The sequence below is a fragment of the Chenopodium album genome, chromosome 18 (assembly GCF_948465745.1).
Source record: "Chenopodium album chromosome 18, dcCheAlbu1.1, whole genome shotgun sequence".
Lineage (NCBI taxonomy): Eukaryota > Viridiplantae > Streptophyta > Magnoliopsida > Caryophyllales > Amaranthaceae > Chenopodium > Chenopodium album.
Window position 1 is genome coordinate 42,878,767 of NC_137851.1, and position 22,484 is coordinate 42,901,250.

Consider the following 22,484-nt stretch of genomic DNA (forward strand, 5'->3'; position numbering starts at 1 on the left):
GAACTTTATTTATTTATTTTTAGTAATTGTTGATTATTAATATGTAGTAATATTTGGGGACTTTAAAAAAAAAATCAGTGACATGGTAAATGACAATATTAAACTTTTAGCAAGGTCACAAGACAGCGACACTTGGTGTTCAAACTTTTCGTCAAGTGTCACGCTACGTTGGATAGATTTAAATAGATTTCATAAGATAAAAAAGTTAGTTTAGAATTTTATTTGGATAGAATTTTAGGATAAAATTATTAGTTTAGAGTATTATTTTTGATAAAATACCAATATCAAATTGAATTATAATTTTATTCAAATAAAATTATTAGATTATAATTCTAAAAAATTATCAAATAAATTTATTTTTTATATCATAATATTTTTTTGGAGCAAAGGAAGTACTTCAAAGCGTAAAACATACATTTATAATATATACTAATCGGTTAAAATAATATACTTCACAATCTAATAGAATTTTATTAATATGTAGATATATCAATCAGGGTCGGGTCATGAGTCATCTCGGATTAGGCCACTTTAGGTGACGAGTCAAGAAATGTTCAACCCTTGTCCAATGTTTTGGGTTCGGGGCAACCCAGCGGGCTTTGAACATTTATTTTAATTAATTTATTTTTTGCTAATTTTTTTATTTTTTTTAATGTATTAAATCGAACATTTTCATCAACATTATTATGAGTCATTACATGCCTACTAGTTTGCAAATCGTCACAAAAGCACATCAATTCCTAACTAATTTTGTATCAATGATATAACAAATTTGATATATAGATTAAATTTTTTTTCTTAAAATTCAATAAACAACCCGCGCATCGCACAGGGCACAAAACTAGTAATATATAAAGAGTTAGTATGGATGCATGTAATTTGTATTTCTAATACATTAAATTTTTTTGTTCATGTTTATTTTATTGTCAAGTTAAACTTTGATTCTACAACTTAAACTTAACAATAAAAAAAATTATTACCATAAGTATAAATCAGCATATTGTTAAACCGCAAACTAAACCACACCAAATTGTTTTAATACGGTTTGATTTGGTACCAAACTGTTTTAATACGGTTTGATTTGGTTTGACATGTAATATGTTTTGGTTTAATTTGGAAAAATGTCAAATTATATCTTTATGGTTTAGTTCAGGGCATACGCATACCCCAATACACACCTAAAACCTAACTGAATTGCGTACACCCCTGATTTAATTTCTTGTCCTCTCATATATTAACATGTGTAAAAATTCTAGAATAGACCTAGTGCACACTTATTATGCACCCAACCATATTTTCTAAAAATTTCACTTTTTAGATTCATTTGCAAACTATCTTCTGCTTTCTCTCTCCTTTACTATGACCCGAAAAGTGGTTATATCACGCAAAAGACAATTGTATCACCTAAAATCGAAATAGGTAATTGTAATTATATCATTCGAAAAGTTATTATAACATATGAAAAGTTATTATAACATTTGAAAGTTAAGTATATCATCAAAAAAAATATATTATACAAAAAGTAATTATAATTATATAATTCAAAAGATAATTATATCATCTAAAAATGATTATATCACATGACTAAATTATTGAAAATATGACTATATCATTCAAAATATAAATCACAACAAGATGACTATTAATATATTGTCTAAAAATAATTATAATTATATCATTCAAAAGATAATTCTATATCATCTAAAAATTGTTTGTATCATATGACTAAATTATTTAAAATATGACTATATAATTTAAAAAGTAGTGATTATAGTATCGAAGATTATCTAATAGTGTCAAAATATTAGATTTATAATAAATTTAGGGCCTATTCTCTTCAAATTATTTTCAGTTCAGTTCAGCTCCAATAAGTTTAGTTTATTTCTTAATTTCCTTTTCTCATAAAATATTCAGTTTAGCTCGCCTCCACTAAATTCAGGTTAGTTCAACTCAATTCAGTCAATTTGAATAGATCCTTGGTGTAAGCTGAGTCCGTTACCAAGGGAGTGAACTTAATTGCGTAGACAGACCATCAAAGTGAAATCTTGTCGTCGTTTGCAAGTGTAACCGAAGCCCGGCTTATGTTATGAAAGTGAGGCCCAGCAGATTCCCCACTTCACTTTTACTTCTCTAAGGAGCAGCGTCCTGACCGTTAATGGCGATAAACAAGTAAGCTTTTTTTTCTTTTTGTTCAATTTCCCTAATTTTTTTTTACTTTGTTTTTTTCTGGGTAGTAATCTTGCTTAAATTGTTTAGCACCATTGAATTGCTACTTAACAGTTCAAATTCTTTTACTTTATGGATTGCTTAGAGACTAATATAGTTTTTTGTTTATTTTGATTATGCATTTTTGTTTATTTTGATTGTTGTATATGCGAATTCAAGTGTGTCTCAATTGTATGTTCATTCGATGAATTGTATCATTTTAATTGCGAAATATGCCGCATTAATTCAAGTTTTGCTGGTCAAACTTTGCCAATGTTGCTATCAATATTTACATTGTGGTTTAATTTGAATTCATCTTATCTTGAAAATAAATCTTTTCATCATTTTTGTGATGTCTCTAGATTAGTTGATTAAATACTTATATTATGATACAATGCTGTAATCATTGTTATTAAAATCCTGATTTAAATCTTAGAATCTTACGATTCATGTATTTCATACGATTTGATTTATGATTCTACTCGATTTTACATATTTCTCTTAACTAATAAATCCTTACAAGTATAAAACATGCATACATAGTTATTTATAAATATGTATTGTCAATTATTGGTTGCTTAAAGGGTAAACAACTATATCCTATTAGAAATTAGGTTTCAAACTCATGATTAAATATATTTAATTAAATTTAGATACGACGTCTTGATTATGCTGTCGGTTGAATTTAACGATTCTATGATTCGATTTTACGATTCGATTCTGAGAGCCCTTTCCGATTCAAAGTAATCCCGATTTTAATAACTTTGGCTGTAATAGTAATAATTCAGACTCATTGATACTAAGGTGTATATTATTATGAAGTATGTCTAGCATTATTTGTCATCATGTTAAATTATATTGTGGTTCCTATTTATTTTTTTTAGTTGCTCTATTTTGACACAATGTGCAATTTTGACCCTTAATATATATTTAATTGTGTAATCGTAAATTTTTTCATATTATAAAATTTGAATTAAATAGATTGAGACAAATCTAATTAAATCCAACATAACTTGTGTATAAATAGCAAATGATAGTCAAAGTGAGGTGGTTGAAACTTTAAATTTTCTAATTGAACACTTTAAATAAAAGAAGGAAAAATTTGAAGCATTGTTGAATGGACAGTTGTAGATGTATAACCTGGAATTTGAATCCTCTGCAGAAAGATATTCAAGAATCTGTGAAAGGATGACAAACTGACCGCAAATTGAGAAGTTCAATTTGATGTCTGATTCACAGATTTATAGCCGTATTTGGTTCGATTCATCATCTCTTGTAAACTAATAAAGTTGTATAAGCGATCTTATCCTTGTTCTCTGTACCTTTATGCATAGACATTGGATGTTATTTCATGCTTGGACACTTTAAAAACCAGAATGATTGACAAAAATTGGTACTGTAGAAGTTATAGCAGCACCCTTCAGAGTGGACCAGCCTTGGATTTTTGATGTGACCTGTGGGTGAGAACGAAATCAAGGAATGTTGGCAGCAGTGTTACGAAAAAGTGAGGTGGCAATGCATACAGGTCTGAGGTCTTTGAGAGCTCTTTCATCGTTAGCAAACAATGGAAGCTGTCAAATACTAAAGTCACCACCTCTTGTCTCCCTTGACCTGCTTGAAGACTGGACTTGCAGAGTTGATCAGGACCGACAAGAAACTGCTTCTAATCCAAATCCTTGTAAGCTGTACATAAGTTATTTCTAGTTGAAGTTCCTGATTTAATTACATTTATATCATTTGTATATCTATCTTTGTGTTTCCTCTATCTCTTGTTGCTGAATCTATCAAATATGCCAAATTTTATAGTCAACGTATTGATTTGTTCAGAGGGTTTTCATTCAGGTATTTCTTTAATTGATGCTGTTCACTCATTTAATAATGTTTATATCATGTATTTCCTCCCTTGTTTCGACACACACATAGCTGTATAACTTGAGAATAGAATTATTTAGTAATCGTATAACATGAGAAAAGAAACTAAGGAGGTCTTGCATGTTAAGTGCAGGGATTTTGAAGGTAGAATACTTCTTAGTGAATTGGGAATCAAGGGGTTATAGTGAGCTAGTTTCCTAGTGGTGGCTAGAATATTACACAAAGAGAGGTTTGTGATTTAGAATACATTTAAAACTATGGATTCATCTTCTGAAGCCGAAGATGTATGCTTTAGAGAAGATAAGCACTAATAAGGTGATATATAATATTCATCTGAGGTTCAGAAGTGCTTACAGATTTAAGAGCTTTCAAAGTGATAGGACAAAATCTTTTGCGGGTGACCTAGTGATGAGATATTACTTATCTTGATGAGTCACACAGTGTAATTTTGCAAAAGAGGAAAGGAGGTTCAGGGCTTCAGGAATTCATTAATTGGGTATGTCTTACCATAGAGTATGAAGGGATCTTTCAGTGAGGATTTTGGACTAGATTGGTATATAATTACCAGTATATAAACAATTCAAGCTATAGGATGAAAAATCAGTCAATTATATTAGAATGCAGGAGAATGACCTATACACTCTATAAGTTGTATCAAGATTGAGCTTGAGCCGACCTTTATTTTTTGTTTGGTTTTGTTTTGCACCCTATATAGTTGAAGTTACAAAATACATTTTGGACCATTTACCTTTGGTTTATATAAGGAGTTTGATATTAATAATCCTACCTTTGGTCATTTCAAATTTGTCCTGCCTTTTAGTTGACGGATAATAACCCATCCTTTGGTGGGTATATTCCTAAATTGGTTCCTAGTGACTTTTAAACTTCCTTTTTTGATTTTTACCTCTCACCCCCATTGAGCTCATCACACCACCTTCCATGACCATGACCATTGTTGCCCCTCCACTGTTGATCAGTCTCAAATAACTACCTCATCGATGCAGAAATGCCACACAGCCACCTCAAGTCTGCAGCAAACCAACTAACCAGGTCCTCACTTTCACTCACTCTTTAACTCTTGTCATCCTTCCCCTGTTTTGATCTCTCTCCTTAATCACACGTCACTCTCAATTGCCTATAAATAAGGCTACTGCTGGCTGGATTCTGGTAACGTCATCTGATCTCTGCAATTCACTCAACCTACATTTGCTGTTCTGTTTTCAAGTATGCTGTAAAATTGACATATGTAATTGCAATATAAACTGAAGCCATAATTAAGGTTTATTTGAATTAAACAACAATAATTCAAGGGGTAAAACTAAACATTATTACTATATAGAGAAAGGGGTATTTATGGAAATAGTTGTTTACTTTTTGGTCTGGCACTAAGCAGGAAAGCAAGAGGCAGAGTCACCCATAGTCTCTGGCAGCAGTAGCCAGATCATGGCCCTGGCTAACAATATTTCTAGGAGCAAAGTAAAATTACAATTTTTTAGTCTACAACCTAATTCATAAAATCCATTCTTATTTTCAAATGGAGAGACCATGACTTTTAGTTGGAGACCAGGAGCTTAGGGAGAAGGAGATTTGGGAAAGACGAAAGGAGGGAGGAGATAGAAAGGAGCCCGGGGAGGTTGGGACAGTGGTCACTGCAGAGGGGGAGGAGAGAAAGGTTATAGAATTATTATGTACTTATTATAACAAAAGGGTTGTCCTATTAGAGACGAATAAGAATTATGGTTTACATGCTATATAAGCCTATACCTGGTTTACCTACTATAATGATTAAAACCCAATTTGGGAAGTTGCCCACCAAAGGTTGGATTATTCATAATTGGTCAAAAGTTGGGACTATTCAGACTAAGGTGGAATTTTTTCATCAGTTTTTCTTTATATGATCCATGCCTCACTTTTTGTTTTTTTTTAAAAATGATTCAGTGTACTAGTTGAATGATGAGAAGAGGTAGAGGCTGAGATTGTTTATCTGCTGCATGTGCAATATGTGGAGTTTGAGCTCAGTGGTTATAAATTGAGTATGCTTATGTACATGAAAGGGCTTGGGTTTTAAAGAATGTCGAAATAATTAACCATATATTTATTGTGTATAAGTAATTTATATGTTTGATTTTGGATTATTGATTCATTTATTAGAATGTTGGCCATAGGGACGGAGGTGGGTGTTTGACCATCTGGGATAAGCAATGGTGGATACAATGAGAAAGACTTGCTTCATAAGGTTTGGAATTTTGAAATTACAGTCTAGCAAACTAGCAAAGTCCTATAATGAAGGTGTCTTATTATTTTTAGGGCACACTTTCAAAGTCTCTTTTTGGCAGTCTGCAATGTTTATAGTCCTTGTTTAGTTTTAGGATCAAGGCGGGATAAAGTTTTTATCTTAGCAGAAGATTGTTATGGTGATCAACTTTTATAAGTCTAATTATAGAGCTCTTTCATATTCACTTTATTGCATTAGTTTGTGATAATCCTTTATTCTAAACCAATGCTTCTTTACCCTATTCATTCAAACCTATGTATGGATATTCCCTAAAGGCACGACCGCACAATATAAATGTTGTATATTAATATAACTTAGAGAAAAATGCTACTCTTAAAATGATACAAACCATTCCATTTTTTGAAGCTGTGAAGCAACTAATGGAGGTTTACAATAAATGAAAAGGAAAACAAGCACTACGTTACGAATTGATGCAGTATTACTCTCACCATTTTAACCATTTTTTGATACCTCGTAGTTCTATATTGCCACTTGGATTTTTATGCACAACAAAAATGAGATTTTATTTTTTTTACCATTCAGATGATATAAGCCTCGGTCCTTCCAAAAAAATGAATATTTCTAATTTGGTTTGTCCTGTTATTATATATATCTGAACATCACAATCATTTATCTATATTCTCACTATGCTATTTTTTTCAATTTTCAAGTCTCATTCATAATTTGCACTCAGATATTTTGAAAAAGCCTACTACAATTATCAGAAGCTCTTTAAGTATGATTATATCATGTATATGCATTCTTTTACACTTGTTGGCCACATCTGTTGCTCTGTTAAATTTTCAAGACTTAGGGTTCCAAACTGATTTTTTAATTTTAGTTTGTAGTATGTTTTGCGTGGATTGTTAATAATTGGTTCTGGCTACTTCGACAGCTAACCAGCTTACTGCTGCTTTAATTGATGGGAAGGCAATTTCTGAAGAGATCCGATCCGAGATAGCTAATGAAGTGAGCCGGATGAAGTCATCAATTGGAAAAACCCCAGGTTTAGCTGTAATTTTAGTGGGTGACAGAAGAGATTGCCAAATTTATGTTCGTAATAAAATCTTAGCCTGTGAAGAAGCTGGAATAAGGTCAGAAGTTGTAGACTTACCAGAAAGCTGCTCAGAAGATGATATTCTCAGTGCTTTGTCCAATTTCAATGAGAATCCTGAAATTCATGGTGTTCTTGTGCAGCTTCCTCTTCCAGAGGTAAGATCTGAATTGCTACATAATAATATATTTATTTTACTAACTCAGACACGCACTTAATGTCTTGATGATTAGTTATTGGAGTAAGTTATCTTTGGAGTTTATCTGATGGTAGTAAGACGTTAAGAACTTGTCATGATACTTATTGGTGCTTGCTAGTTTATCAACAGATAATAAAGCAAGACAGCTATATTTTGTTTGAAATGTCAGAAAAAGCTGCAACAATTCACACTTATTCCAGAACTGATGTATAGGCTTAAGCCTTAGCCCTTAGAGTGAAGCATTAGTTGCTAAGAAGTAACAATAGGAAAAGTGAGTAACATGGCCCACAAATACTTTTTCTAGTGGCAGAAAATTACACATGCTTAATTGACTGATTAATCTGCAAACGTACTAACTAACAAGTAACAACTATATACTAAATACTAGATATTAAAACAGTGAACAGCAGGTAAGAATTTCATACCTTTTAACAAACATGCTTATGGCGCTAAGTGAACAGCAAGGAGGGTTACCGCTTTTATGGCTATAAAGTAGATGAGCTGATACTCTCGCTTACTGGTCAAAACTAGGTCTCATTGTAACACCTCGAAATCACCATATCATTAGAAGCCTCAGCCTTACGGGGATTCAACATGAACATACGACCTTTAGGAGCCGTTCCCGCAGCGATACTGGTTCCAATGTCCATTACTCTAGGATGTTTTAGGTGGGTTATTGGTTTCTTGGACTTTTCCCATCTTAACATCTTTCTCCTTTGTAAAGAACTCATACTCGTGATGCTCAATTTCTGTCAATAACGGCAAGTCACGGTGTTTCCGTCATAATCCTTCGTCGGGTGGTTTTTCTCACACTCTTGCAAAAATAGCTTCTATTGGGTTTGGCATTATCTCTATTCCCACAGTTTTTACTTCCTTGTCCATAACTCCCCTTCTAAAGTTTCCCTTATTGTCTCTCGTATTGAAGCTCCCATTTCCTCCATAATTCTCTGCTCCCGAAAACTCCCATCACTCTTCTTTTGCCTAGTTTTATAAATCCCTTCCCCAGATCCCTTAAACTTCGTCTAAGGTTTCAAAAGTCACTCTTCCAAACTTTCCCTTTAAGGCTCTGGTCAGTCCCTACTCAAACCTCTAACCTCTGTCTTTTGGGGTACCACTTGAAGGTGCAAACCTCATTAACACTATGAACTTACTCTAATACTCATTGATAGACATGTTCCCCATCCTCGTCAACACCTTCTTTAGTTCCTTCCACCCAAAGTTGTGGGATCCTAAAAGTTTTTCTCGGTTTTGGCTCCACCATAAATCAGCTTCGTCCCTCAAGTAATACACAACATTATTAACTTTTAGCACCTCGAGACAACTAATAGCTTCAAAGAGCTTATCAAATTCCCTAATCCGACCACCCTCTTGAAAACTTCTCTAAAATGGTCTACGACTCCCTTGGCTCACAAGTTGACTCATGTTCTCAGCAATGTTGGTTAACTTTCTAAGGGTAGCACTCATTTTAAAACTAATGCATCTATTATTTCCAACTCTCAAAGACATCTTGAATAACTTGAAATAACAAATACACATTTAATAATAAAAGAAAAACTTCATAAATCTTTTATTAATAACTGACTAACTTCCACACTTAGCCAAAAAGACTTTATTAAAACAAGTATTGTATGTTTGTCACTAAGAATTGTTAAACTCATAAGAGCCACTAATTGGCTTGCAAAACAAAGCAAAATAACTTGCACTAAGGGCAAAACTAGAAGAATTAAACAATCAATTGCTATTTTTATAGTCTTACTCCTTTTTACTTGGTTTATAGCCTGAATCATCTTTTATAGCCACGTCTGTATTTCCAATAGAAGACTGAGAGAGTTCCGAGTTTAAAGGTTTAGCCTTAAGGTAGGGTTATATTTGTTGTAGGTTGGACTTTGGTTTGGGTTATATTTAATCACGAATATAGGATTATACTCACTGTAGGTTAGGGCTTCGGTTTGAGCCATGGCTAGATTTACCGTTTGGGCTATTATTTGGGCTGGAGTCATGATTTGGGCTATAATTAGGCTAGGTACTCAGTCTCTTAGAACAAGTCACTATGCCATCCTTTCATTTTGGTGAGTTCGATTAAATGAGGTAAAGATTCAAGATCATTTGGATGAGGGATGTCTAAGTCTTCAGAAGATATGTAGTCAAGATGTAGATGTGGTGGTGAAGGGGGTGGCATATCAAGGTTTAGATTGTTTAAAACATCTACTTCTTGTGGTGTAAATTTGAAGGGGAACTTTAGCAACTTCTAGGCTTGTGGGTAGATTCCAACTGTTCTCAATGTTATGTAAGTCCGCCTTAAAATGGTCGAAGTTCCTAGCCACTTTTTTTCATACATGTGAACTATTGTATTCCACAAACCGATGAGTGTAATTAAATTCTTACACTTATTGATTAAAGGTTCATACTTGTATTAGGTAAGTTTAATAAGGCTAGAAGGATGATCCATGGTTCTTCAGCCATAAATTTCATATTTCTTTGCCTTTTTATATCAATAGCATGCCAAATAATATCTATAATAAAAGCACACACAAGTATAACATTCGTTTTAACTAGTCTTTCATCATAGAAGTGTCCTCTTACAGTTTCCATCATCATTTATGATAACATAAACTATTTAAGTAAACATGTACAATGAGAAGATTTCAATTTCCTAAAGGATAAATCCAAAACTCACTATCAATGGATTCCACGAATACTGAAGCTATTCGAACCTATACTTAGACTAATGCACATAAATTGTTTTCAAAGTTTAATAATTTCAATTCATTTTGTTTATTTTTGAAAATATTAATGTGCTTGATTCTTGATTTAGGACGGTCAAGCCCGTATCTCGTGGCAAGCCTTGCCTAGATAGGAGCTGTACCCATTATAGGCCTTAACATGAGAACTCGAGCATCCTTCTCATTGCACATGTTTATTTAATAGTTGATGTTATCACAAATGATGATGGAAACAGTAAGAAGACACTTCTATGATGAAAGACTAGTTTAAACAGATGCTATACTTGTGCGTGATTTTATTATAGATATTATTTGGCATGCCATGAATATAAAAAGGCAAAGAAACATGAAATTTATAGCTAAAGAACCGTGGATCATCCTTTTAGCCGTAGTTCACTTACCAAATACACCCAAGTATGAACCTTTAATCAATGAGTATAAGAATATAATTACACCCAGCGGGTTGTGGAATACAGTAGTTCACATGCATGAAAAATAATGGCTAGGAACTTCGACCATTTTTAAGGTTGACTTACATTACATTGAGAACAATTGGGATCTACCTGCAAGCCTAGAAGTTGTTGAAGTTCCCCATCAATTTACACCACAAGAAATAGATGTTTTAAACAATATAAACCTTGATATGCCATCCCTGTCACCACCACATCTCATCTGAAGACTTAGCCATCCCTTATCTAAATAACCTTGATATGCCACCCTGGTTCACCACCACATATACATCTTGACTACCTATCTTCTAAACTAGATGATCTTAAATCTCCACCTCACTTAATAGAATCACCAAAATATAAAGACGCATAGTGAACCTCCTGTTCCAAGATACCAAATACCTAGCCTTATTGTAGCCTAAATGATAACCCCAGTCCAAATAGTAGCCCAAATCGAATATCCCTCTACGTTAATATTGTTGTATGAGAATACTCCAAATAGAAGTAGTCTAACTTAAGAATAAACAAACTCCTTATCTAGGTGATCCAAATCCTGACTTCCCAATTCGCATAACGACTCCACACCTATAATTAAGAGTTCAAGCCTGCTTACCAAGAATGGTAAATAAGGCAAACCAAAAACAAAAAGGAATACACGTTAGCCAAAATGACAAGCATATATGAGTGCAATGCATGTCAATACTCTTCTAGGCAAACATGCTTTCGAAATGTTTAACTCTTGTTTAAACATGCCAAAATAAAACTTTTCAAAATTTACAATTTTCCACATTTAAACTGTACACTTATAAATTTCCAAATGTAGCAATATTCCAATATAGAAACTTCCATTTATTATTCTCCAAACTATAAACTTTTAATGTAAAAATATCAAGTTTCCAAATCCAATTTCTCTCATCAAGCTAGTATCTTTTGAGGAAAGGCTAGATAATACAAAGTTCGCAGCCTTACTGACTCTAATATATATTCAATACTTAGGCTCATAATGAGCTTAAAAAAAATTAATATCATTGTTTCCATAACTTGAAAATCACGTAATTCATAAACCACTTTTATTGAATTAATAATTAATAATCACCTAAAAGATCAAACCTTTTCAATTCTTGAAACTTATATTATAAAATCACGAGTTCACAGATTCTAATATGTTTTATAAAACTTGGTTCAAAGCATTCAATCATTAGCTCAAATATTCATTCAATCAGTCATATCAAACATGTGTATCTCAAAGGTCTCTTGACCACGACAAACTAAGCTACGGCTACACTTGATCACAATCAAGAGAATCCTCCTACACAATTAAAATAACCTTAATTAATATAAGGTTAACAAATAATCACAAAACTATAAACACTACCCTACTTGTGCATGAACTACTAAAATGTTAACCTTATAAAAATTATAACTTTATTTCTTATTAACACTAATTTATGTTAGTATCATAATAATAATAATATTAATATCAAATAATAAGAATTATAATTTTGGCAAAATTAGCTTCAACACCCTGTACTATTGCTTGGGTGCAGCCAAGACCTCGAACTATAACTAGTGGCTAGAATACCACCTACTATTAATTTGGGTGTAATGCGTGTCATTAATGGGTATTTTTGGGCACTCAAATTGAGACATTTCTAGTAATTAAAAGGTAATTGTTGGCACGCGTTGCACCCCTGTCAATATATAGTTGGTGGTGTTCTACCTACTAGTCAAAGTTTGGGGTATTATTGGCTGCACCCAAGCTGCAGCCAGGGTGTTGAGGCCAATTTTGCCTAATTATAATAGTGTTTTTTATTTTTATTTACAAAAGATCACGACAAAGGGAGGGAAAAGAGTGCAGCGATGGTGGGCGACGCAGGTGGGCAGTGTGGTCAACAGAAGGTGGCAATAGTGGCTTTAGAGAAAAGGGTAGTAGGTGGTATTGGTGGCAGATTGGCGGCAGCTAGGAGCAGTGGTGGTGGCGGTTGTAAGGCAGTAATGGGCTATTGTATTTGGCTCTGGTTGCATGAGAGGAGAAGAACCAATGGAAGAAGAGAAGAGAGGGAGTAGAGGGTCATGGGTTAAGAGAAGAAGAGGGGGGAATTGCTTTTTTTTTTTGGTGTGAGTGAATGAGAGGAATTGAGGGTCTATTTATAGTTTTTTAGAGGGTAGGAAGATAGAGTTTAAAGTATGATAGGATAAGTAGAAAATAAGATAAAATTAGGGTTAGTTAATGTATTTGAGTTTGATTAAGTATAGGTTAATGGTTCAATGAGAAAAGAATTTTGATAAAGATTTATTTGGTTGGAAGAGTGAAGGATAAGTAGGATGATGTAGAAAAGTTTAAAGATTAGGTTTTAAAACAAGATAATACTACCTCCGTTTCATATTATTTGCAACGATTTGACATAAAGTAGAGAGGAAAAATGTCCAATCGTTGCAAATAATATGAAACGGAAGTAGTAATTAAAATTATAAAACTAACTAATGCTAACCCTAAAACTTTTTTTTTTTTTTTTTTTTTTTTTTTTTTTTTTTTTTTTTGGGCCAGCTTTATAAAAACAAAAGGAAAAATTGTCAAAAATAATTCAAACTCTCACCCATCCGCTAAAAATAAGTTGAACTTTCAACATTTTCTTAATAATACAAACTTTGATGGGTATCCGCTTTAAACGAGATATTTTACCTACAACTTAAATAGCCGGTTAACATTTTTTTTTTGATAAATTCGTTTAGTATTTAATTAACCGGTAATTAAAACTTTAACCACAATTAATTAACAATTAAAATAATTTAAAAATCATTCAAAAAAATTAATTAAAAAAAACCCCACTCTCACCACCACCAGCCTCTCCTCCTCGGCGACGCCAACCCAGCAACCCTGCCGCGTCGACCCTCGCCACCTATTCCTACCCTGCCATCGTCCTCCCTTCCCCCGAACCATCAACTACGAAATCCCCTCCCTCCTCCCCATGAAAAAACCACAAAATAGCCCTCCTCCTCCCTTGAAATCCCCAACTGTCCCTTCCCCATCCTCGAAAACCCTATCCTTTAGAGTTTCGGGGGTGGTGTAAGCGGTAGTTGGGGGTTTTCGGTTGTGAAAAAGGAGGGTTTTTGTGGGTTATCGTGATGGGTGGAAGTTGAGGAGGGGAGGAGGTAGGGATGCCGGGGCCTGGTCGCCGGCGTGGGGGTAATGAGTCGTCGGATAGCCAGGCAAGGTGGCTGGTGCGCCAGAGGTCGCCGAAGAGCCTAGCGCCGGGAGAAAGGGGTGGCTGGTTTTTTTTAAAAAATTAATAATAATAAATATTATTTTATATCTTTTAAAAATATTAAAATAAATTTTAAAAAAATCAAATTAAATTGTCAAACTAATCAAACAATGACACGTGTCCTTTATACCTATTATTCAAGTCACTGACAGTTTATAACTTGTTTAAAGCGGTTGCCCTTCAAAGTTTCTATTATTCAGAAAAAATCGAAAGTTCGACTTGTTTTTAGCGGATGGGTTAAAGTTTGTATTATTTTTGACAATTTTTCCAAGACAAAATTGATTATTTCTTTTTTTGATAAAAATCCGAAATTCTAGTTTAATAGGGAAGAAATTGATTTAGTTAATTAAATATATCATTGTGAAATCCAAAATATATATATGTGATAAATTCTAAATCCAAAATCAATTTATAAATCGTAAGATAATAATTTAAATGTTATCTCAAAATAATTAAATTTGCTAAATATCATTAATTAAGATAAATTCTAAAATAATCTTATAAATAATTAAGATATACGTACAACATGAAAGTATTCTAAAATGATTATAAATATGGACCGACCTACATATTATAAAAGGTAATTAAAACTGAAAATTATTGATTATTGATTATAATTTCAAAATTCCGAAAATAAATCCAAAATATATATATGTGATAAATTCTAAATCCAAAATCAATTTATAAATCGTAAGATAATAATTTAAATGTTATCTCAAAATAATTAAATTTGCTAAATATCATTAATTAAGATAAATTCTAAAATAATCTTATAAATAATTAAGATATACGTACAACATGAAAGTATTCTAAAATGATTATAAATATGGACCGACCTACATATTATAAAAGGTAATTAAAACTGAAAATTATTGATTATTGATTATAATTTCAAAATTCCGAAAATAAATCCAAAATATATATATGTGATAAATTCTAAATCCAAAATCAATTTATAAATCGTAAGATAATAATTTAAATGTTATCTCAAAATAATTAAATTTGCTAAATATCATTAATTAAGATAAATTCTAAAATAATCTTATAAATAATTAAGATATACGTACAACATGAAAGTATTCTAAAATGATTATAAATATGGACCGACCTACATATTATAAAAGGTAATTAAAACTGAAAATTATTGATTATTGATTATAATTTCAAAATTCCGAAAATAATATATTTTTTAGTGTAATATAGAATTATTAAATATATATGTCCTCTTAATATTTTGGTGCCAAAATTCGAAATATATTTTGGCTCCAAATTAGTATAATTGATGGAAATTACTAAAATATCCTTACTGATCTAAAATAATTAGGACAATAATGCTAAAAAATTCGGGGTATTTCAATCATCTTAGAAACACGTCGGCTTAGACGATTTTCTAGCTCGTTCAGTGAACAAGCTTAATTTAAACAAATCGATGTTCGACTTATTAAGGGTTGTGAATAACTTGTTCATAAATTCATCTATAACCTCAAATCCTGATCGTTTATAACTCGTTCAATCTCAACTATAAGTAAACATGAGAGGGGATCAGAGGAGCCAGTAGTTGGCAGAGTCCTTGCAATGTGGTTCTAGTGAAAGGGAGGAGAAAATTGAACTATTAGAGGCTGGGAAAACAACAGCTGCTGCTCTTGCTGGTGGTGCAGAAGGGAAAGAAAGGGGACAGTTATGGTAGTGAACCTAATAGACAAAGGGGACTTAGGAGAGAGTAATAAGTGGGAAAAAGATGTATTTTGTGGGTATGGTTAACTGACAAAGCAGTATGTATGTGTGAAATATGCTTGTTTGCAGTTTGTGAAAGCATGAAGGAAATTTTATGTAAAATGAGGTATTGAGATGCATTTTGAGGGTTCAACATGTAAAATAGGTTAGAAAAGTCTCCTCTGTTTATCACTAGGAGGTTAAGCTTAATTTATCTTAAACTTGTTAGTACTGCCTATAATAAATACTCACTTTTACTACGTTTGTTGTTGATAACATGCTTCATAAGTTTTTGCTTCGTTTTTTGCTGGTTTAATATGCAATTTAATAGTTTTACGCGAGGGAATATTTGAAATTGAAAGTAGTTTATCAAGTGTTTCCTTCTTCTTACAAGTTAGTGTGTGTTCTATTCACCTATTTTAACATATTTGAACTTATTAGGCCCATAGCTTATTCTTCCCTAAGTTTAATTATCAAAACTTCTCCGGAATTTATATTTCATTCTTTTCTTGATCTTATCTTTTGCTTTTGTTTCAATGCTGCATTTGTATGCTTACTAAGAGATACCTTTCATTATGTGCAGCGTTTGGACGAGGGAAAAATATTGAGCATGTTGCCATTGGAAAAAGACGTTGATGGTTTCCATCCATTGAATATGGGGAACCTAGCCTTGAAATGGAGGGAGCCGCTTTTTATTCCATGCACCCCTAAGGGTTGCATCGAGTTGTTACTTAGGTCTGGGGTGGAAATTTATGGAAAAAGAGCAGTGGTGATTGGGAGGAGCAATATTGTCGGACTACCAACATCCTTGCTTTTGCAGGTATTGTTGATATTATCATTTTCAGCAAAAGGATGAAAATATTCTAGCTTTAGTTTTGCATCTTTATACTTTTTAAAAGAGCGTCTTAAAATGAAATTGTTGAACAGAGATATCATGCCACAGTTACTGTAATACATGCCCTTACAAAGAACCCAGAAATGCTTGCGCGTGAGGCTGATATTGTGGTTGCTGCTGTGGGTATGCCAAGTTTAGTTCGTAAAAGTTGGCTCAAGCCAGGTGCTGTAGTCATTGATGTTGGGACATATCCAATAGAGGTATAGACTTGTGCTCTTAGTTTTTTCTTTTCTGTTGACATTTCAACTTCTGTCTAATTAATAGTCCCTCCTTCCCTACTTAATTGGCACATGTTCCTTATAAAGCTGTCACTATTTAGTTGACACACATGTCTCTCTTTCCATAATGGATCCACTCAATTTTTATTATCTCTATCACCTCAATTTGGTTATGTTCCCGTCTATCTCGATATTTGTACAATCACTAGTTAAAAGTATTAGCATATCTACCTTTTGGTTATTTTCCTGTTATCTGGTTGGTAGTAGGTAAAACAGTATTTCAGTATGAAAATAAGTTGAAATTGAGATGCTGAATGTGTTTAAATCTTCTAATCGTTTCCTTATCTATCACTGATGTGGTTTTAGCATATCAGACCATGCAATTCTTGACTGATCCAGCTTTGTGGAAGAAAATGCAAATATTACGATGAATGAAGAGTCATATTCATATTTCTTGATACACAATGATTTAACTTTGCTGTTTTATTTCGTTTCCATCTCAATTGACATGTGTTCCCTTTATCTTGAAAAATTTCCTTTGACCTGCAAATTTCAGTATTTTCATATTGCCTCAGGACTCTAGCTCTGACCAGGGTTATCGGCTTCTTGGAGATGTATGCTATGGAGAAGCAATCAAGGTGGCATCCGCTATCACCCCTGTGCCAGGAGGTGTGGGTCCCATGACAGTTGCTATGCTTCTGCTAAACACGCTTGAATCTGCCAAGCGTTTTTATGACTTCAGTTGATCTAGGTGTATAGGTTTTGTAGGATAGTCAAGAATCTCAAGATAATCCGGAATTTTGGGAAATACATTACATGTTTCCCTTTATATCTACAAGTATCAAATAGCATTTTCTCAGACCTTGGTTTTTCATAAACATTGTCCTGTGCACCTGAGAACATAAAGTTTTGTTCTAAAACTCTGCTTTATGCCATTACTGAACACAAACTTTGTTAACTTTCAGCAATAAAATTCCTGTCATGGTGTTTTCTGGAGAAAGAAAGAATACCGGCTTCTTGTAGAAGAATGTTTATGGTTTGTGGATGAAGGGAAAATGGCCTTAATGCTGCAGAATAGTCCTTGAAATTGTGTATCTTTTTTTGCAATAACATTTTAACACTGTTCACTTCAAAATTAATTTCAGTTCAGCAAAAATAATTTCAGCTCAGCAAAAATAATTTCCTGTTCAGTAAAAATAATTTTAGTTCAGGAAAAATCAGTAAACATAAAGAAGAAATATAATAGAAAATCAGTATCATAATTTCAGTTTAGCAAAAATAATTTCATTTCAGTAAAATTAATATCAGTTCAGTAAATCAGCAAAAATAATTTCAATTCAACAAAAATAAGGTGAAATGAACGGGGCATAAGTGGGTATATATAGAAATAGAATATAGTAGGGACTGAAGAATAAGCCTTCTTATAAATAAATTTCCGTGGTACTAAAGAATGAATCTCTTGGTTTCATATCATTACTTTTAACTTAAACGAGCTGTTTAATAGATGGTTTGAATAGCGGCAATAAGAATTAGGCCCTATTCACTTCACCTTAAAAAAATAAATCTGTAAAAATAATTTCAATTTATTAAATTAATTTCAGTTCAGTATAAAATAAGTTCAGTTCAGCAAAAATAATTTCAGTTTAGTAAAAATCAGTAAACTTAAAGAAGAAATATAATAGGAAATCAGTAAAAATAATTTCAATTTAGCAAAAATAATTTCAGTTAAGTAAAACTAATTTCAGTTAATAAAAATAATTTAAGTTCAGCAAAAATAATCTCAGCTCTAGTAAAAATAATTTTGGTTCAGCAAAATTAAGTGAAGTGAACAAGGCCTTAGATAAGTTTTATCTTTCCTGCAAAGTATCCTCTAAATTTTGTAATAACTAGAGTGTATCCGTGTTAAAGCACGGAATATATAAATCGTATATATCAATTATATTTTTTATTACTATGATATTATTAATTGTTTTTTGTGAATATGATAGGGGAAGTTATTGATGAATTTGTTTAATGGATGTTATAGAATAGGAAGTTATAATGAAAATTGATCTTTCTTTTTTTTTTTTTTTTTTTTTTGGGTAAAGAAAAATAAAGGTAAGGTAAATTGAGGATTGAGAGTTTGGAGTGTTGTGGTTAAAAGACTCTATAATTGTATAATAGATTCAATCTCATTCCTACAAGTGTGTTGTACTTTATCAAGTTCCATTTTCAACAAATACCACCACTCAAGTAGTAGTAAATTCATGATAATCTAATTTATATTGTTAACCTATTCCTCACACATTTTCCATTTAAATTTCGGATTTTTCACCATATACCACTGAGTTTAAGCTTAATTCACCATATACTATCGAAAACTTTCTAATACACCATATACCATTCAGTTGAATAAAAATGTCACAACATGCCATTGATGACTAACGGACGTTAACACTGTTAGTCATTAAGGCTAATAATACCACATGGCAACATATAATTGGTTTATTATTTAATTTCAGAATAATTATTTAATTAATTATCAAAAAATTAAAAATAAAAATAACCAAAACCCAGCCACCTACGTCCTCTTAGCCTGCCACCACCCGTATGTGGAATTCGACCAGAAACTCGCACTGGCCCAAACTCTGACCAAAACCCCCCGCGTCGGCCCAAAATCCAACCAGATTCCCTCGTCAGTGCTGCTCCCCTTACCTTGAACCACTGTGTCTCACTGCCTCCTTCGACCAAAACCCCCTATCTCTCTCGAATAACACTCCCCTAACCACCGGTCGGCATCCAGACCCCTCTCCCCCGTGTCAGCTAACTAAATTTGCCTCTCCCAGTGCCATCTCCACCTCACTAAACCACCATGTACGCCGAAACCCTAAAACCAAAATCTAGGGTTTCGATTTTGGTGTTTTAGGGTTTTGCGGTGGTGGTTTTAGGGCAAGTTGGGCGGCGGCGACATGTGGGAAAGGGTTTGGGCTGCCGGTGAAGGTGGTGGTCGGAGAATTATGCTAAGGTGGTGGTTGGGGGAATTGGGATAAGGTGGTGGGCTGGTGGCTGGGGAAATCGGGAGGGAGAGAGGAATTCACCTAAGTTGGTGGATGGGAATTCGAGAAGCAGAGGTGGTCGGGCTCAAGATTTTCGCCGGCGGGGCGAGGGAATGCTGGGCGGTCGGGAAGTGGACCAGGCGGCCAGCCGGGGGTGGGGGTCAGAGCTGGGCTAGGGGCGGCAGTGGTTGAGTTGGTTGTGTTTTTTGTTTTTTTTTTAAAAAAAAAAAATTTAATAATTTTTTCAAAGTTAATTAACTAATTAAATAATATTAATAAATACCAGTTACAACATGTGGTACAATTAATGTTAATGACTAACTAAGTTAATGGAAAGGGCATGTTGTGACATTTTTGTTAAATTGAATGGTATATGGTGTATTAGAAAGTTTTTGATGGTATATGATGAAAATTTTGTGCGGTTTTTGAATTACATATATGAATAATGTGGTCATTACTAAATTTATTCTTGTATTTATAAAAATTTAATTTTTTTTACAAGAAAATTAATAAAAGCTAATATCAAGAATATTCACATTAAGTTTAACTTAATTTTACTACACATTAAAATGTCTTCTATTTCTCTCTTTAGGTTTTTCTCTCCACTAAGGTGATCATCAGAAATCCATCTTTTCGTTTGAGCGAGGGGGTTATGAGAGTCTCCTTTTGTAGGGATCAAGCTTTTTCTCCTCAAATTGTTTTTTCCATTTTGTTTCTTTTCTTTTGCTGGTTTTGAAGCTCGCTCGTGTTTTTGCCTAGCTCGTTCTTGTCTCCTTCCCTTGTCATGGCTAGCTCTCCAATCTCGGATACTACCATGGAAGACTCCACCGATACCTTCCCTTTTGGACCTCCCATGATGGAGAAACCCATCCATATCCAAGACATTCCCTCCTCCTTAGTTCATTCCCCGTCTTCACCCAAACCTAAACCCATCCATATCCAAGGCTCTTCTCAATGGTTTTCTAAGGCTAGAGACATAGCCGTCTCGTCCCTCTAATTGGAAGATGAAGTTATCATCCTTCCTAATTCAAACAACACAGTCTCCTTCGGCAAAGAAACTCTAGACAAACTCCGCCATCCTTGACATTAACCTTGTTGGGGAAATGCCTTGGCTTATCAGTTAGGCCCTCTTTCATCACCCTACGAGTGAGGGCTATGTGGAAGCCTAAAGGAACCCTGGAAGTCATCGATCTTGGGAAAGATGTTTACCTTTGTAGGTTCTTGATCATGGACGACTTTGAGAGAGCCCTTAGCTTCTTGGGGGACCGTGGTTTGTCTTAGACCATTACCTAATACTAACCAAATGGAAACCTAATTTCTAACCCTTGATGAATCCTTTTGATAGAATGACAGCTTGGATCTGTTTTCCAGAACTACCAATCTAATATTATGATAAAGATGCCCTTTTCGAGATTGTAAAACTAGCTGGAAACCCGCTTCGAGTTGATTATGCAACTGATCATTTAACCAGGGCTCGTTATGCTAGGGTATGTATCGATATCAACCTTAAAAATCCTTTGGTGACTTCTTTTTGGGTAAGCAGTGGTTGGCAACAAATTGAATATGAAAACATTCACTTTCTTTGTTTTAATTGTGGAATTATTGGCCATCAAAAGGATCATTGAAAAATGGTGGACAAAGGGAAACAAATCTCTCCATTCACCTCCATTACTAAGCCCATAAACCAGCCCTCTACTTCAACTTCTAAGGGCCCAAGTTGATAGTGGAGTCCAAGTTGTCCAACAAAGTCAAGACTTGGGCCCCTCCAAAATGTCCACCATCTCTGATTATCCAAATCCACACTCTTCAGAAACATATGGATCTGGATGATTGTTTCTAAAAAAAGAGTAGCTCACAAAAAGACAAACAATGAAATTCCAAACAACCAACTTCCAAAATCTACTAACAATAAGAATAAATTATTTTTAAAAGAACCTTTATCCCAAAAGCCAACCAAAACTCCTCCTTCCCAAGAAAACTCCATTGCTATTCTGAGCTATAATGGAGCTCAAGAAGAAATTTTATCTTCTCAAAATATTTCAGCCGAAATTCTCTTTAAAGAGAATTCTATTTTCCAGGCAGCTGAAGAGTCTTGCGTGCAAGGGTCATTAACTGCAGTTTTATCCACAGACAAATTAGGACACATGGCAATGGACATGGAACAACCAATCGTTGCCATGGATACCCATTCAGGAACCACCAATCTCCCCATTTAAAACCCACATAATGAAATTAAAATCACCGAATTTAATTCCTCCCTTTCAATTTCAAACAGAGCAAAAAATTCTTTGCAAATTCACAATGTAAACAAACCCATGAGCTCCAACCAATCCGCGTCGTTCAAGGCGGATTTAGCCACTCATAAACCTCCTACTACCTCCGTTACATATTGTATATGTGAAACTTTTAGGTATTATTTGTGAGATATAAAATATTCCAAAGTTACACATAATATGTAACGGAGGTAGTATTTTATTATTTTAGAAGCCAAGAGTGTTTGTGCCCTATAAGTAAGCAAGTTGTTTGGCTTTGATGGCTACGATTCATTGAACCGAACGATTCTAGAGGGGAATTTGGCTT

General features: G+C 33.6%; 1 protein-coding gene across 1 annotated transcript; it reads left to right on the forward strand.

Annotated features, from left to right (window-relative positions):
• The first annotated feature begins 2,012 nt into the window (after positions 1–2,012).
• LOC145590902 (bifunctional protein FolD 1, mitochondrial-like) lies at positions 2,013–17,875 on the forward strand. The gene is made up of 6 exons (XM_081647296.1): positions 2,013–2,169; positions 3,608–3,883; positions 7,248–7,564; positions 16,340–16,576; positions 16,684–16,851; positions 17,445–17,875. Exons 2-6 carry the CDS (start codon positions 3,685–3,687, stop codon positions 17,613–17,615), a joined length of 1,092 nt encoding a protein of 363 aa, XP_081503422.1. The 5' UTR covers positions 2,013–2,169; positions 3,608–3,684; the 3' UTR covers positions 17,616–17,875.
• The last annotated feature ends 4,609 nt before the right edge of the window (positions 17,876–22,484 follow it).